We start from the raw sequence: 17,810 nt of genomic DNA, 5'->3' as shown, positions 1-17,810 counted from the left end.
GGTACCGCAAGGCTCAGTGCTGGGACCCCAGTTGTTTACAATATATATTAATGACTTGGATGAGGGAATTAAATGCAGCATCTCCAAGTTTGCGGATGACACGAAGCTGGGTGGCAGTGTTAGCTGTGAGGAGGATGCTGAGAGGATGCAGGGTGACTTGGATAGGTTGGGTGAGTGGGCAAATTCATGGCAGATGCAATTTAATGTGGATAAATGTGAAGTTATCCACTTTGGTGGCAAAAATAGGAAAACAGATTATTATCTGAATGGTGGCCGATTAGGAAAAGGGGAGGTGCAACGAGACCTGGGTGTCATTATACACCAGTCATTGAAAGTGGGCATGCAGGTACAGCAGGCGGTGAAAAAGGCGAATGGTATGCTGGCATTTATAGCGAGAGGATTCGAGTACAGGAGCAGGGAGGTACTACTGCAGTTGTACAAGGCCTTGGTGAGACCACACCTGGAGTATTGTGTGCAGTTTTGGTCCCCTAATCTGAGGAAAGACATCCTTGCCATAGAGGGAGTACAAAGAAGGTTCACCAGATTGATTCCTGGGATGGCAGGACTTTCATATGAAGAAAGACTGGATGAACTGGGCTTGTACTCGTTGGAATTTAGAAGATTGAGGGGGGATCCGATTGAAACGTATAAGATCCTAAAGGGATTGGACAGGCTAGATGCAGGAAGATTGTTCCCGATGTTGGGGAAGTCCAAAACGAGGGGCCACAGTTTGAGGATAGAGGGGAAAGCCTTTTAGGACCGAGATTAGGAAAAACTTCTTCACACGGAGAGTGGTGAATCTGTGGAATTCTCTGCCACAGGAAACAGTTGAGGCCAGTTCATTGGCTGTATTTAAGAGGGAGTTAGATATGGCCCTTGTGGCTACGGGGGTCAGGGGGTATGGAGGGAAGGCTGGGGCGGGGTTCTGAGTTGGATGATCAGCCATGATCATAATAAATGGCGGTGCAGGCTTGAGAGCCGAATGGCCTACTCCTGCACCTATCTTCTATGTTTCTATGTTTCTAATCAGTAAGCCTGTCAAAGGTTACGAGGAGGAGGCAGGGGTATGGGGATGAGAGAGATAATGAATGAGCCGTGATGAAATCAGATTGGGAGGCCCGAATGGTCCAATTCTGATCATATGTCTTACAGTCTTGCCCGTTTATTGATTATGTCATTTAGAAGTAGTTGACAGAGACCATTTGCCAATTCTTCAAAACAGGTAGTTAAGCTCAGACTCAGAAGGTGAAAAAACAGACAGGTAATTGACAACTTTTGAGAAGAGTCCTTCATGCTGGTCTTGTCTTGATGCAACCCCTGGATCAGCTGAGGACCAACAAAGGTCACTGTGGTGGTCATGTCCAAAAAATCTAACACTTCACTGTCATGCTGACATGCTACTGGTTGTATATGTTTTGAATAGTTAAGATAATTATGACAGGAATTGCCTTGTAAGCCTATAAAACTATTTTATTAATGACCTGTGCGTAGCCTGTGATTCTTGGAGAAATGTTAAAACTTTACCTGAGATCTGAGGGCAAAGTAGGAAATGGAACAGAAAACATGGTTTATATCTGGAGTTCAAAATGAAAGGGATTAGTTGTCACTTCCATTTTGCATTAATTCAATAATCTGGTAGTAGCAAGGAAATTCCATCGGTCACAACAAAAATAAACTTTATTACTGCCTGATGGTTGAAGAACTCTGATCACCTATTTATCACTTCCTCAAGGACAATCAGATGGACAGTAATACTGACTTTGCCTGGTTTGCCCACATCCCATAAATGAATAAAGATGGCAATCCAACAATCTACAGACGGCAGTCATTCAGTCCACTGAAACTCAGCCAAATCTCAGAGCAATCCAAGGCATATCACCCTCTCAAGCACTTCCATAAGACCATAAAATATAGGAGTAGAATTAGGCCATTTGGCCCATCGAGTCTGCTCCATTTCATCACGGCTGATCCATTTTCCCTCTCAGCCCCAATCTCTTGCCTTCTCCCCCTATCTCTTCATACTCTGATTAAACAAGAATCTATCAACCTCTGCCTTAAATATACTCTATGGCTTTGTCTTTACAGCTGTCTGTGGCAACGAATTCCACAGATTCATCACTTTCTGGCTAAAGAAAAGCCTCCTCATCTCCATTCTAAAGGATGCCTCTCTATTCTGAGGCTGTGTCCTCTGGTCTTAGACCTCCACCACAGGAAACATCCTCTTTACATCCACTCTATCGAGGCCTTTCAACGTTTGATAGGTTTCAATGAGGACACCCCTCATTTTCTGAATTTCAGTGAATACAGGCCCAGAGCCACCAAACACTCTTCATATGACAAGCCTTTCAATCCAGAATCACGTTTGTGAAACTATTTAAACTCTCTCCAATGTCAGCACATCCTTTCTTAGAAAAAGGGGCCCCACAGCTTCTCACAATACTCAGAAGAGCTTACGAAAGGTTCAAAAAACTAGGTAATGATATGAATCTAGAACAGCGGACCCAACCACCAGGCCACAAAGCATGTGCTACCGGGCCGCGAGGAAACCTTTCCTCATTCCCTCTCGTGCCCAGTGTTGAGCCATTAAGCATGCGAGGTCATTACCCGCGCATCATCCATGTCAGCGTGGGAAGGAGATCAACTCCTCGAGCTTGCAAATGACAGTGGGCTGAAAAGTATGTTTGACAGAACATCTCAGCCGGCATTCCGGATCAAAGGCTAAATATCCTGAGACAGCCACGAAAGAACTGAAAACGTTGCTTCCATTTCCAACATATCTTTGCAATGAATGCAACGAAAACTAAATTGCAGAATAGACTGGACATAAGGAACCCCCTTCGAGTATCGCTGTCTCCCATCACCCCTCGATGGCACCGTCTTGTTGCAGGGAAACAAGCCCAGGGCTCTCACTGATTCAGCGATATTGGTGTGTTGTAATGATTTTATATGTTCATATGGGGAAAATATGTGCTGTGAGTTTAATATCCAAATGTTACTTAAAATGTTATGATGCTATTGACTTATATAACCATATAACAATTACAGCACAAAAACAGGCCATCTCGGCCCTTCTAGTCTATGCCAATCACTATTCTCACCCAGTCCCACCGACCTGCACTCAGCCCATAACCCTCCATTCCTTTCTTGTCCATGTACCTATCCAATTTTTCTTTAAATGATAACATTGAACCTGCCTCTACCACTTCTACTGGAAGTTCGTTCAACACTTACTTCAAGCTCCCCTGTCCTCCCCTGATAATTGACTTATCACTATATTCATGCGAGGAAAGTATGCGCTGTGTGTTTAATATTAAATTCATCAGATAAACCCTTTTAGAAACGAAATTGAGTGTATTAGCCACTCATCACCCATATTCCGGTCATGATTAACACCCCCCCTTGCCCCCCTCGGAACAGAATCGCCAAAAACGATTTGTAGAAAAAAAATCGGCACGTACACACATGCGCACACAGTTGCCCACGCAAGGCTTCATGGTCATTGTAGTCTTTCTCGGGGTAAACACAATGTATTTGACTGCTACTCTTGTCCATTGGCAACCCTGCCCCCACCACCACACCCCACCCCCCAGCCCTGGGTCGTCCGGCCCGCAAGAATATTGTCAATATTATACCGGTCCGCAGTGCAAGAAAAGTTGGGAACCCCTGATCTAGAAGATTATAAAGCTTGCAGGAAGGAGCTTAAGAATGAAATTAGGAGAGCCAGAAGGGGCCATGAGAAAGCCTTGGCGGACAGGATTAAGGAAAACCCCAAAGCATCAAAGCATTCTACAAGCTTGTGAAGAGCAAGAGGATAAGACGTGAGAGACTAGGACCAGTCAAGTGTGACAATGGAAAAGTGTGTATGGAACCAGAGGAAATAGCGGAGGTACTTAAATGAATACTTTGCTTCAGTATTCACTATGGAAAAGGACCTTGGCCATGGTAGGGAATGACTTGCAGCGGACTGAAAAGCTTGAGCATGTAGATATTAAGCATCAAGTTGGATAAGTCACCAGGACCGGATGGGTTGCACCCCAGGCTACTGTGGGAAGCGAGGGAGGAGATTGATGAGCCTCTGGCCATGATCTTTGTATCATCAATGAGGATGGGAGAGGTTCTGGAGGATTGGAGGATTGCAGATGTTGTTCTCTTATTCAAGAAAGGGTGTAGAGATATTCCAGGAAATTATAGACCAGCGAGTCTTACTTCAGTGGTTGGTAAGTTGATGGAGAAGATCCTGAGAGGCAGGATTTATGAACACTTGGAGAGGCATAATATGATTAGGAGTAGTTAGCATGGCTTTGTCAAAGGCAGGTCGTGCCTTACGAGCCTGATTGAATTTTTTGAGGATGTGACTAAGCATATTGACGAAGGTAGAACCATAGATGTAGTGTATAAGGCATTTGATAAGGTACCCCATGCAAGGCTTATTGAGAAAGTAAGGAGGCATGGGATCCAAGGGGACATTGCTTTGTGGATCCAGAACTGGCTTGCCCACAGAAGGCAAAGAATGGTTGTAGACAGGTCATATTCTGCATGGAGGCCGCTGACCAGTGGTGTGCCTCAGGGATCTGATCTGGGACCCCTTCTCTTCGTGATTTTTATAAATGACCTGGGTGATGAAGTGGAGGGTTGGGTTAGTAAATTTGCTGATGACACAAAGGTTGGTGTGTTGTGGATAGTGTGGAGGGCTGTCAGAGGTTACAGCGGGACATTGATAGGATGCAAAACTGGGCTGAGAAGTGGCAGATGGAGTTCAACCCAGGTAAGTGTGAGGTGGTTCATTTTGGTAGGTCAAATATGATAGCAGAATATAGTATTAATGGTAAGACTCTTGACAGTGTGGAGGATCAGAGGGATCTTGGGGTCTGAGTGCATAGGACACTGAAAGCTACTACGCAGGTTGACTCTGTGGTTAAGAAAGCATATGGTGCATTGGCCTTCCTCAATCATGGGATTGAGTTCAAGAGCCGAGAGGTAATGTTACAGCTATATAGGACCCTGGTCAGACCCCACTTGGAGTCCTGTGCTCAATTCTGGTCGCCTCACTATAGGAAGGATGTGGAAACCATAGAAAGGGTGCAGAGGAGATTTACAAGAATGTTGCCTGGATTGAGCAGCATCCCTTATGAGAATAGGTTGAGTGAACTCGGCCTTTTCTCCTTGGAGCAACAGAGGATGAGAGGTGACTTGATAGAGGTGTACAAGATAATGAGAGGCATTGATCGTGTGGATAGTCAGAGGCTTTTCCCCAGGGCTGAAATGGTTAGCACGAGAAGGCACAGTTTTAAGGTGCTTGGAAGTAGATACAGAGGAGGTGTCAAGGGTAAGTTTTTTTTTTAACGCAGAGAGTGATGAGTGCTTGGAAATGGGCTGCCGGCGGCAGTGGTGGAGTCGAAAACGATAAGGTCTTTTAAGAGATTCCTGAATGGCTACATGGTGCTTAGAAGAATAGAGGACTATGCGTAAAGCCTAGATAGTTCTGAGGTAGGGACATGTTTGGCACAGTTTTGTGGGCCGAAGGTCCTGTATTGTGCTGTATGTTTTCTATGTTTCTACTCTGTGAGGCCTCACCAGTGCTTTATAAGGCCTCAACATTACATCCTTGCTTTTATATTCTAGTCCTCTTGAAATGAATGCCAACCTCATATTTGCCTCCCTCACCACCGACTCGACTTGCAAATTAACCCTTATAGAATCCTGCACAAGGACTCCTTTGCTCCTCAGATTTTTGAATTTCCCTGCAACTTAAACTCTTACACCTAAATAAATCTCTCTGCGTCACCTTGTTTCTCCCTCAGCTTCCACACCAGGAATAATTATCATATCATTGGGAGGAAACAGGAACACTGAGGAGGAAAAACAATCACAGGGAGAACATGCAAAATTCCCACAGACAGCATTCCCTTCTGGTCAGAATGGAAGAAGAGACCATGGAAATGTGAGACTGCTACATTGCCTGCAATGCCACGTTGCCAACCATTAGGCAGTTCCTTTGAGGCGTTGATTGTCATGGTGAATTATATTTCGACGTTGCTACGATTGAGAAGAAAAGTTGCCAGAAAGGGACTCAAAACAAAATTCTGGATTCTGAAAAAACTGGACTAAGTTACAAGCTGAAACAGGATATTTAGACTTAATCAACCCGAATATCAGCGAAGTGGAAGAAAAAAAGGACATGGGGCATCATTAATAAGTAGATTTATTTTACCAAACACATACCGGAGACAATCATTGTACGAATCGAACAAATAGCCTTCTGAATTATGGAAACAACAGGAATTCTGCAGATGCTGGAAATTCAAGCAACACACATAAAAGTTGCTGGTGAACGCAGCAGGCCAGGCAGCATCTCTAGGAAGAGGTGCTGCCTGGCCTGCTGCGTTCACCAGCAACTTTTATGTGTTCTGAATTATGGACCTGTATTCCACAGCATCCATCACTCACGACCCTCAGCACCCAGAACATGCCCTCTTCTCATCACTACCACCATCCACAGGAGCCCTAAGACACACACCCAAGGTTTTAGAAAGAGCTTCTTCCTCTCCGCCATCAGATTTCTGAACAGATCGTGAATCCGTTAACTCCACCTCAATCTGTGCTACTCATTTTTTGATGTTTCTTGTCACTTACGGTAATTTTTTATGCATTGTACCATACTGTTATCACTAAGTTACACATTTCATGATCTATGCCAGTGACAATAAACCTGATTTCTGATTGTTTGCAGCAAGATTCTAGCCTCTGACATGCTCTTGTGCAAATGGCTACCACTCCAGTTCAGTCTCTAGTCTGGTAGCCCCCAGGACATTGATAGTGGGGGTGGGGAGGGATTTCAGTGATGGTAATGCCATTGCATATCAGGAAGTGGTAGCTGGATATCTATCTTGTTGATGCCTGGCCCCCTAGCCACAAATTCTAACACACCACTGACTACATACTACATACATTCTGAACTACTGCAATAAATTTCTAAACATGTCACATCTTATGCATCAAGTAATCAATCACCAGGACCTGGCTGAGTAAATTGCGACTGGGCACATGTTTCACTGGGCATAGTATCAAAAGGGAAGTATATCCTTGGTCAACAGATGTTTTGCAATGCTTGTACAACATTACATTGCAGCAGAAATGTGCTGGAACAGCAAGGTTTCCTGAAATAGATATAATCCCAGTAAAAGCGATTTCTGGATTGACAACTGAAACATCCAATCCAGTGAATTGTTACTCAGAGTAGTAAACGTTGTATCCGTCTCTCCAAAAATAACTCAATTTCCGAAAGAAATTCTAACAATGTAATCCAAATTTCATGTATCTAACATTACTGGATAGTAAAAAAAAAGTTATTCTGCTCCTCCCCCACCAGCAGAGGTAGCCTAATTATTTGAATGCTTATCACGTCTGTCACAAAAATATGAAAATTTCTTGTGGTACGTTTGCTACATAAAAAGGACACTATCCAAGTGTCCTTCCAACCAAACGTAGTTATCTGAATCTTAAAAACTAGAGATTCTGCAAGTGCTGGAAATCCAGAGCAACACAGAAAGTGCTGGAAGAACTCAGCAGTTCTGGCAGTGTCTATGAAAAGGAATAAACAGTCGATGCTTTGGACCAAGGCCCTACATCACGTTTTGGCCCCAAGCGTCAGCTGTTCATGCCCCTCCATAGGTGCTGCCCAACCTGTTGAGTTCCTCCACCATTTTGTATGTTCTGATGTGAATCGTGCTTAAAAGGTGTCGCAAAATGTGTACTTGAACAACAATTTATACACTTCTGTCGTCTCAGCATCATTCCTCGTTGTACCACAGCAGAGGCAAACGAGGTCGAAGTAGAAGAACACCTTGTAACATTAATGGCTTCAAGGCATGCCTTGTTGGAAATTATGGCTTGGAACTACATTAAAATGGAAAGGAGGATATACATCTCAGCCCCTCACAGTAGCCCTCCTTCACAGAAGGCAATGGATTTGCTGACGTATGCCAGTATACCAGGCAGATCCCCCTATAAAACTGCTGGGAGCTGCCCTGGCTGTTGGACATCATTCAGGAAATCTCATGAAGAACAGCCAGAACATTTGGGACATCTGCATTCAAACCTGGTCGCCACTTTCACATTTTCCCTGCAGATTCAATATCCACTGAACCCGCTTTGTCTCAAGATTTAATTTTTGCTCGCGTCAGCAAATGTCTTCATTCAGAGGATGAAACACTGCTAACACAGTGTTGAAAACACATTCCAGTGGGTTTCACAATGACTGGGCGGAATCTGATCTGCTGATTGTGTCCACCGTTGTCTGGGTTTATTTCTGATTCGCAGCAACTCGGTTTTTGATTTGCACATGTAATTTAGTATGGATGGTACAGGATATTATATGCACTCTTACTGGGAATGGTAAAACAGAGATTAAATTACAGAACCAGCAGTCAAGAGCCATTACCAGATTTCACATAAAGAATACAAATCCTGCCTTGGCCACTGGGAAACTAACTTCAGGTAAAGGTGAGTCTGTGGTGAGGAAGGCAAATGCAATGTTAGCATTCATTTCAAGAGGGCAAGCATATAAAAGCAAGGATGTAATGTTGAGGCTTTACAAAGCACTGGTAAGGCCTCACTTGGAGTATTGTGAGCAGTTTTGAGCCCCTTTTCTTAGAAAGGATGTACTGAAACTGGAGAGGGTTCAAAGGAGGTTCATAAAAATGATTCCAGAATTGAATGGCTTGTCATATGAAAAAAAAGTTTGAGGGCTCTGGGCCTGTATTCACTAGAATTCAGATGAATGAGGGGTGACCTTATTGAATTCTATCGAATGGTGAAAGGCCTTGATAAAGTGGATGTGGAGAGGATGTTTCCTATGCTGGGAGAGTCTAAGACCAGAGGACACAGCCTCAGAATAAAAGACTGTCCTTTTAGAACGGAGATGAGGGGGAATTTCTTTAGCCTGAGAACAGTGAGTCTGTGGAATTCTTTGCCACAGGCAGCCTTGGAGGCGGAGTCTTTATGTATATGTTTAGGCAGAGGTTGATAGATTCTTGATTGATCGGGGCATGAAGGGATACGGGGAGAAGGCAGGACTGAGTGGGAAATGGATCACGCATGATGAAATAGCAGAGCAGATTCAATGGGCCAAATGGCCTAATTCTGCTCCTATATCTTATTATGGTCTTAAATAACTTGGATGTGAGAGGCTATTAGTAACATTTTCTTGATGAGACTACCAAAGTCTAATTCATTAATGGTTTTACCTGAAATCTGTATAGATCTGGCCTACCTACAGATTCCAGACCCACAACAATGTGACTGACCCTTGTTTTCGACCCTTGACTTTACAATTCTTGTTTGCTTTTCAGCAAGTTCTTCTAATATACAGAAACAAACTACAACAAATTCAGAGAGGATCAAATTATAGACATTTATTCACTTGAAGGGAAGCTATTCTACACATTATCATCTGGAAATAGCTTCAAGCATAGCTCAAAGCACTTTTATACTTTTTATTTTTACAGAGAACAGTAACTAATTACATTTCATAACATTCCTCCATTATCTACATCTTTATCTGGTTCCTGACATTTGTTCTTTACAGGCTGTGTCCTGTTTACCTCCACTGACAAAACATCTGTGTCTCCACCATAAAACATACATTTTCCTGTAATAAAACACACATCTTGATAGCGCATACACACACACAGACTTGTAAGCTCCCATTCAAACCAACAAAGCACCATGCGATTTCATAGGTTCCATTTTGTCACATTACATTTTTACAAAAGTTACAGAGCTGCAGATATGTTTCCACACAATCCACCTTGATGCGACCTTGCACCTTATTGTCTGCCTGCTCTGCACTCTCTCTGTAACTGAAACAGATTATTCTGTCCTCTTATTATTTATTGAGCTACAGTGTGGAATAGACCTTTCCAGCCCTTTGAGCCACACTGCCCTGGCAATGATCGAATTTAGTCATCATCATACTTTGTTGATCCCGGGGGAAATTGGTTTAATCCTACCCTAATCACAAGACAATTTACAATGACCAATTAACCTACCAACTGGAACATCTTTGGACTATGGGAGGAAACCACAGCACCCCAAGGAAACCCACGCGGTCACGGGGAGAATATACAAACTCCTTGCAGGCAGCTGCGGAAACTGAACCAGGGTCACCTGTCCTGTAAAGTGCTGTGCTAACTACTACACTATCATGCCACCCTAACCACTATGGTCTGCTACTGTTTTCCCTTGTACTGCCTGAATGCACTGTTATATTGAAATGATCTGTATGGACGGCATACGAAACAAGATTTTCACTGTACCTTGATTTATGTGACAATAAACCAATTTACCAGTTCACACATTTGCCACTCTCACCTTCAAGAGCAACTTGGAATGGGTATTAAATGAAAAACAGAAGAAATGTTTCAGCTTATTCTTAAAGAATACAGCTTTGCACCTTGCAGTTATTGCTGCCTCCGACCTAGAGAACCAATAAAACATCTATTTTCCCTCCAATGCACGAAGCAATAACTGCAAACTGTGAAGTTGTTTTGAACACTCAGAATCTCCCCATTTCATCACAGTACTGCTGCCTCTCGTTCACATTCTGATCCATAATCAAATCGAAACAAAGATCCTGTGTCCTTTATTTCCTCTTGTTGAACACAAACTGCTTTAGTGAACAGGCAGTGGCTCAATCCACAGATAAACAAACTCAGATGTAAAAAATAAATCATGACTTGCATTAATTAATGGATTAGAATATTTGAGCATTCAGCTTAATCAGATACAGTGTGGTGAGGTGAGTGAAGAGAATGGAGGTTTCTAAAGGATAGCAGATTGACTCGTGCACACCAAGCTGATTTCCGTTGTAACTCCACTATCAGGCAGAGAGTTAGCCATTGTAATTTTTCCACATATTCACTTCCAACCTTAAAAACAAACCAATTTGGTTACACTTCCATAAGGTCTCAATGTGTCCTTTTGAACCACCTCATGGCACACTGTGATCAGCAGACTTGCTTCCAGGCAGGCACTGCATTACACAATTTTTAAAAGGTTTTAAGATTAGCTTTATTTGTTACACATTGATCGTAATACAGTTTTTTAGTGAAATGCGTCGTTCTGCACCAACGACCAACACACTCACAGGATTGTGCCAGTGCCTGCCCACAAGTGTCGCCACACTTCCAGCGCCAACACAGCATGCCCACAACACACTAACCCTAACCATACGTCTTTAAAATGCGAGAGAAAACCAGAGCGCCCGGGGAAACCCACACCGCAGGGAGAATGTACAACTTTCTACAGACGGGGCTGGAATTGAACCCCAATCGGTGATTACTGGTACTGTGAAGTGATTGCACTAACCACTATGCCACCCTGCATCTTGTTTCCCTTACGAGTTTATTTCCCAATCTCAATTCATCATGAATGTGAATTCATGGCCAGATAACGCTACAAGTCTAGACCAGCAACTAAGGAATTTTTAAAAATTAGTTCTATAGAAGTTTCAAGCCCTTGGGCTATCCTAACACACACTTGAGAGCGAATGAAATATCTTAAGGTATAGGCGGCATCATAATGTACCCAACTTTTACACAACAAATTCTTATTTGTGATGAAGGCCACAATTTTAACTTTATTGATGTTGATTACAAGGTAAATATTAACCAGAACATTGGGGAGATTCTGTTTTCTTCAGTACAGTGCCGCAGATTACAAGGTAAATATTGACCAGAACACTGGGGAGATTCTGTTTTCTTCTTCAGTACAGTGCTGCATGCTCTTTTACATCTGGCATACAGCAGACAGGATTTTAATTCAAAATCTTAAACAGACAAACACAGAATATACGATGGCCCTGTTCACAACAAGCCACAGTTACAGCTGAAATCCTGCTACAAAAAGCATGAATAAAAATTCATTATTGGTGAATATCTCACAGCTGCTTGTAGAATTTTGTTGTACAAAATAAAATGATTGCAGCAGTCACAGAAATAAAATACTTAAATGACTACGAAACCTCTTGGGACATCCCGAATTTTGTACAAACTAAACTTCCCTGACTTCATCACATCATCATCCCCGAGACCTAACATGGTCGTTCTGTCAGAAACCTCGAAGCAGGTGGTCATGGTAGAACTGACAGTGCCTTGGGAAGACCAGATTCAAGAGGTGCTTGAGTAGAAGAAAGCCAAATACCAGGAGCTGGTAGAGCACTCTCAGAGACAGGGGTGGAGGGCACGATGTGAGCCTGTAGAGGTGGGATGTAGAGGCTTTGCTGGCAGCTCGCTCTGCAGAACCTACTCTCTCCTCGGCATTACAGGGACTGCAAAGGGAAGAGCCATCAGGACCGTCAGAGAGGCTGCAGTGCAAACCTCCAGATGGCTATGGATCAAGAAATCATGAACCAATGCTGGTGGGACAAAAGCCAGTGATCAGCCCTGGCTGGGACGCCTGGGTGAGGGTGTCTGAAACTGAAAGACCCAAAACACCCGTGACCACAGGGTACATCACTGATGATGTCAGCCCAGCGCATCCCAGGATTATTTCAGCATCTTTCCCACATCTTTGACAAAAACAATTTCCCAGTATTTGAGCCTGCAGTTGACTTTCACCACTGTGCCCTTGTCCAATAGTACACTTAATCTTGATCAGGATCCTCTATTCCCACATCATTAATGCTGGGCTTCCCCTTATTAATCACTGATCTTAAAAGGAAGTTATTCAGAACATTATGCTTTTTTTTAAAAAAAAAGTGTCTCGTAGCTTGCAGCAAGTAGATGTGCATTCTATGAATCAGCTCCAAAATAAACAAACTTTACAACACCGTATGCCACAGCAGTACAAGAATGTAAACTTGATCTTTTTACGTTTTTTTACAATAGAACCTCATTTCAACTCAACCTAACCACCCACTGTCTATGTGTGACGACTACTTACCAAATACTGTCTATGGATGGCTAGTGTTGTCTGATCTCATATTCAAGCCAAGTTTACTTTGCCCATATATATCTGTCAACCAATTATATTTTATAAACTCTTCCTAATGGTCCCAATGATGTTTTCACCATAACTAAGCTAATTTAATAATGTACACCATATAAATAAAAAGGCTCGTACACCCGGAGGCAAGTCAGTCATCTGACAACAACTTCCAATTACTGAGGCTGAACTGCTCCCCTACAAGGATTCTGAGGCACATCCTTTCCCCAGGTGGGTGGTACGATAGCATAGCGGCTAGTGCAATCACTTCACAGTGCCAGCAATCACTAATCAGGGTTCGATTCCCGCTGCTGCCTGTAAGCTCTCCCTGTGACCATGTAGGTTTCCTCCCTCACCCTTAGGACCTACGGTTAGGGTTAGGCTTAGTAAGTAGTGGGCATGCTTGTTGAAGGGACTTGATGCAAACGATGTATTTCATTGTATGTTTCCATGTACATGTGACAGAGAAATCTAATCTTTAATCTCTAAGTAGCCACAAGTGGCCACTCATGACAAGAAGGGGCAATTCTATAACTACATTGGCCAGAGGACAGCGTAACAGGCAGTACAGAAGATTGGTGTGATGGTAGAAGCCACACAGAAGATTTTTGTTGTGGTAGGCAGTGACTTGAGAAGAACATGAAACAATTTGAAAGCATCAGCAGAAGTAAGAGGAAGAGAAAATGTAGTTCCATGAAGCATGTACTGCTTTTGAGAGGCTGCTCTCTGTTTCTGTTCAGATGTACACTTTCTCGAGACAACTTCATACTCCATGGAGCTCCTCATGAATGGCAAACTTTCACATTGCCATCATCATCATCATGTGCCATACTCTGTCGGAGCCTCGGCGACCACTTTCTTCCACTGCGATCTGTCGGCAGTCAAACCTCTCGCATCTCTGGCGATGAGGCTGGTCCACTTCTTGATGTTGTTGACCCAGGTTGTCCTCTGTCTGCCTCGGGAGTGGTTTCCTTCTACTCTACCTTCAAGCACAGTGCGCTCCAGTGTGTCATCAGTGCTTGAGATCTGTCCAAAATAGCAAAGTTTCCTTTGGATAACGGTTTCCAGAAGTATTGGTTTCATTCCAATCTTTTCTAGGATGAAATTGTTGGATCTCCTTTCAATGTATGATGCCCAGAGGATCTGTCTGTATGTCCACATCTCAAATGCTGTCAACTTCTGTTCATCAGCTGCTTTTAGGGTCCATGTTTCACAGCCATATAGGGTTACTGGCCAGACGAGACTCCTGAGGAGGCGTATCTTAGTGTCAGTGCTCACAGATCTATCTTTCCAGATGTTCCAGAGTTTGGTAGTGCTTGTGCCTGCCTTTGCTAGCCTTCGTCTTATTTCCTTGCTGCATTCGTTTCTGTCATTTAGTTCTGCACCAAGGTATATAAAGGAGGACACTTGTTTGATCTTGTCACTTCTGATGTAGATGTCAACTTGAATTGCAGTTTTGCTTATCACCATAACTTTGGTCTTTTTGCCATTTATCAGCAATCCAAATTCAGCAGAGACTTCTGCAACATCATTGAGTAGTGCTTGTAGGTCTTCTGTTGTGGCTAGCAGGGCAGTGTCATCTGCGTATCTCAAGTTACTGATGGTTCTTCCTCCAAGGCACAGTGAATCACAATTCACACGTGCTAACTTTTGCTAACTCAACTGAGGAATCGTCCCACACTCTTATTCTGTGGTTTTCCTCTCCTGTGCTCTACTCGGAGGCCATGTGCTGAAAATACATTCAGGCACCTCTCAAAAAAAATTTAAAACGCAGACATAAAGATAAAAACTCGGAGTAGGCCAATCAGCTTGCGAATCAGGCCTGCCCTTAATCAAGATCACTGTACCCATTATGTTAATAATACAATTAACATAATGTACAGTGAGTAGACAATTCCATGATAAGAATTTTCTCCCCAGTTTAGTCCCAAATGGCCAACTATTTATTCATCCGCTGGTTCTAGGCTTCCTCCCTGCATCCAACATGTCAAGTTCTGTAAGAATCTTACAAGTTTTAAACTTGCAACGCTCAACACTCTAAACTCAAGAGAATGCAGCCCTAACCTACTTGATCTCCGCTTACAAACCTGCCAGGACTGGTACCCTTATGACAAATACTTCTTGTGTTTCCATGGTAGTCATTCTTTTTTTGGTAAAAAGACCAAAACTATACACGATACTCCAGGTGCTGCATGGTCACACAAAGATCCTGTATAATTACAGTAAGACGTCTTTAAAATATACCTCTTGTAATAAAGACCAACATACCGTTTGCCTTACGAGTAGCCTGCTGCACCCACACATTAGCTTTCAGTGACCTGTGTGCAGATCACCCTGGTTTCTTTGAGTGTTGACCTTTCAAAATTATTAACTAATAAAAAAGGATATTGTTTTTCTGTTTTATTCTTTTTCTACTTTTAAACATTATCGTCATACTCTTGCCTACTCACTCAGCTTGTCTCTGTTCCCTGTAAAATCATCTCCTTGCTTACTACTCACATTGTAGCATCAGCAATACGAGTTGCTCCCCTTCACCAAATCAAAGTTCAAAGTAAATTTATTATCAGAGTACACCCTCAGATTCATTTTCCTGCAGGCATACTCAGAAAATCCATAGGACAGGATCAATGAAAGAACAAAAGTACAGAAGACAACAAACTGCGCAAATGCAACTATAAACAAATAGCAATAAATAACGAGACCATGAAATAACAAGATAAAGACCCCTTAAAGTGAGATCATTGGTTGTGGGAACATCTCAATAGATGAGTTTAGTTATCCTCTTTTGTTCAAGAGCCTGATGGTTGAGGGGGTAGTAACTGTTCTTGAACCTGGTGGTGCGAGTCCCAAGGTCCTTGCACCTTCTACCTGAAAACAGCACGTCCTGGCTGGTGGAGATCGCTACTGACGGACGCTGCTTCCCTACGATAACACTTCATGCAGATGTGCTCAATGGTTGTGAGGGCTTTAATACTGGGCCAAAACCACTGGCTTTTGTAGGGTTTACCGCTCAAATGCATCGGTGTTCCCACACCAGGCTGCAATGCAGCCAGTCAGCACATTTTCCACTGCATGTCCATAGAAGTTGGCAAAGTTTTTGATTTCACAGATAGAGATCAAACACCAAATATTTTTCCCTCCATTCTCTGAAATACAGACATCATATTTATCTACCAATCCATAGGAACAACTCCAGAACCATTAAACATTTGGAAGATAGTAACCAAAGTGATAATTGCCATCTTTTTACAAAATTCTATTACTCAGATCACCAGTTTTTAACCTTACCAACCTCTCCAGTACTAGTTTTTTCTTAGGTACATTTCCCCTTAGTTCCTCATTTTTCTATATACTTGCTTCTCTAATATTTCTGACAGGATTCTTGTATGTTCTTCCATAAAGACAGATACAAGGAAATTATGTAAATTCCTCTTCTACTTCCTCATTCCCTTAGTAATTCTCCCATCTGATTCTAAGGGCTATACCTGCTGTATGCTGCCAAAGATGAATCACTAACTAGAAACTTTATCTTTTGCCTATCTGGACCTCTTGCCAGTTTATTGTAAAGAGTAGCACGTTTGAACTGCCTATATTCTAGCAGCTTCGTGTATTTAAGAGTTATTGAATTAATACACTGCTGACATTATCTGCTTTCAAAGTAAAATTATCATGTTCAAAACAAAAAATGTTCAAATGCTCAGCAAGCGGGAAGATGGGGGGGGGGAAAGAGTTGTGGAGAGATTAGAAAATATACTGATACCTCATCTTCCCACTCCCACCCACAAACTCACAGAAATTGCAAGAATACAATATGTTAAAGCCCCTTAAGACAACCTGGAACAATTGTCAATTCCAACAGAGGTCAATGTCTACTGCTTCTGACCAGAGCCCCCGTCCGATCCTACCTCTCAGCAGCTCTCCCCGACTCATAACATCTCGCCAACCCTAACCTAACCATCAACGTCCTCAACCAGCTCTCGGGTCTGGAGTTCCTACACTGTTCTCCTTGTTCTCCGACTATTTTCCCAACTGCACTAACCCCCTCCCTGCTCGACCCTCACTCCTCACCCAAATGCCCGGCTGTTCTGCCCGACGCCCAGACCCCAGCCCTTCCTTCCTGTCCTCACCGATTTGCCCGGCCCTCGCCCCTGCCTCACCCGCTGCCCTCTAGCATTCTGGCTGTCTTTCACCCTCCCTCTCACCTTCACTTCCACCCCAACTTTTCAAACTTCCCACCTCTCACCCTCAACTCTCAACATCGCCCCCCACCCAACTCTAACTCTCACCTCAAACTCCGCATCTCACCCTCACACCTCCCAACCTCAAAAATCACAACCTCACTTCCTACCCCTATAACCCGACCTTACTCCCACCACCACCACCACCACCACCACCCTCCATCTCCGTCAGCCACTCACCCAGAAGTTGTCCCTGAAGCGTGACTCCCTCATCGCGCCTTTTGGTGCAAACTCTCCGCTGATCCAGTGGGCTGTACCGTGCCTCACACTATCGCTCCCGATCTCCTCTCGGCTCCCGCACTCCCCGACAGAACAGCCGCACACAAGAGATTCCCCTGGGTCCTACCGCCCGCTCGCACACTTCCGCCGTAGGTAGGCTTGGATCCACGTGATACGTTCTGTCTGTCTGTCCAGCGAGGAATGCGTCTGAGCGGTTGAATGATTTTCTCTTTTGGGGCAGTAGACAGCATTTGGGCAATCCCCTGTTACAGCAATAGCAACATCATAAACTCAGTCTGAGAGGGCATACTCGCATGTCCATTTTTTTCTGACGGGGTTAGGAGAAAAGAAAATCACGTCCGGATCTGA

General features: G+C 43.4%; 1 protein-coding gene across 2 annotated transcripts in view; it reads right to left on the bottom strand.

Moving 5' to 3' along the window:
• pstpip2 (proline-serine-threonine phosphatase interacting protein 2) overlaps positions 1 to 17,584 on the bottom strand; it is a 143,139-nt gene extending 125,555 nt beyond the window's left edge. The window contains exon 1 of one of the 2 annotated variants that reach the window (XM_063046994.1): positions 17,403 to 17,584. In XM_063046994.1, the coding sequence (XP_062903064.1) occupies positions 17,403 to 17,435 (33 nt within the window). In that variant the 5' untranslated portion in view covers positions 17,436 to 17,584. The remainder of the gene's footprint in view (positions 1 to 17,402) is intronic. The other variant, XM_063046993.1, reaches the window with a different exon arrangement.
• Between the last annotated feature and the right edge of the window lie 226 nt (positions 17,585 to 17,810).

Source organism: Mobula hypostoma, chromosome 4 (assembly GCF_963921235.1).
Source record: "Mobula hypostoma chromosome 4, sMobHyp1.1, whole genome shotgun sequence".
Lineage (NCBI taxonomy): Eukaryota > Metazoa > Chordata > Chondrichthyes > Myliobatiformes > Myliobatidae > Mobula > Mobula hypostoma.
Note: the sequence above shows the minus strand (reverse complement) of the source record. Positions and strands in the feature narration are given on the sequence as shown.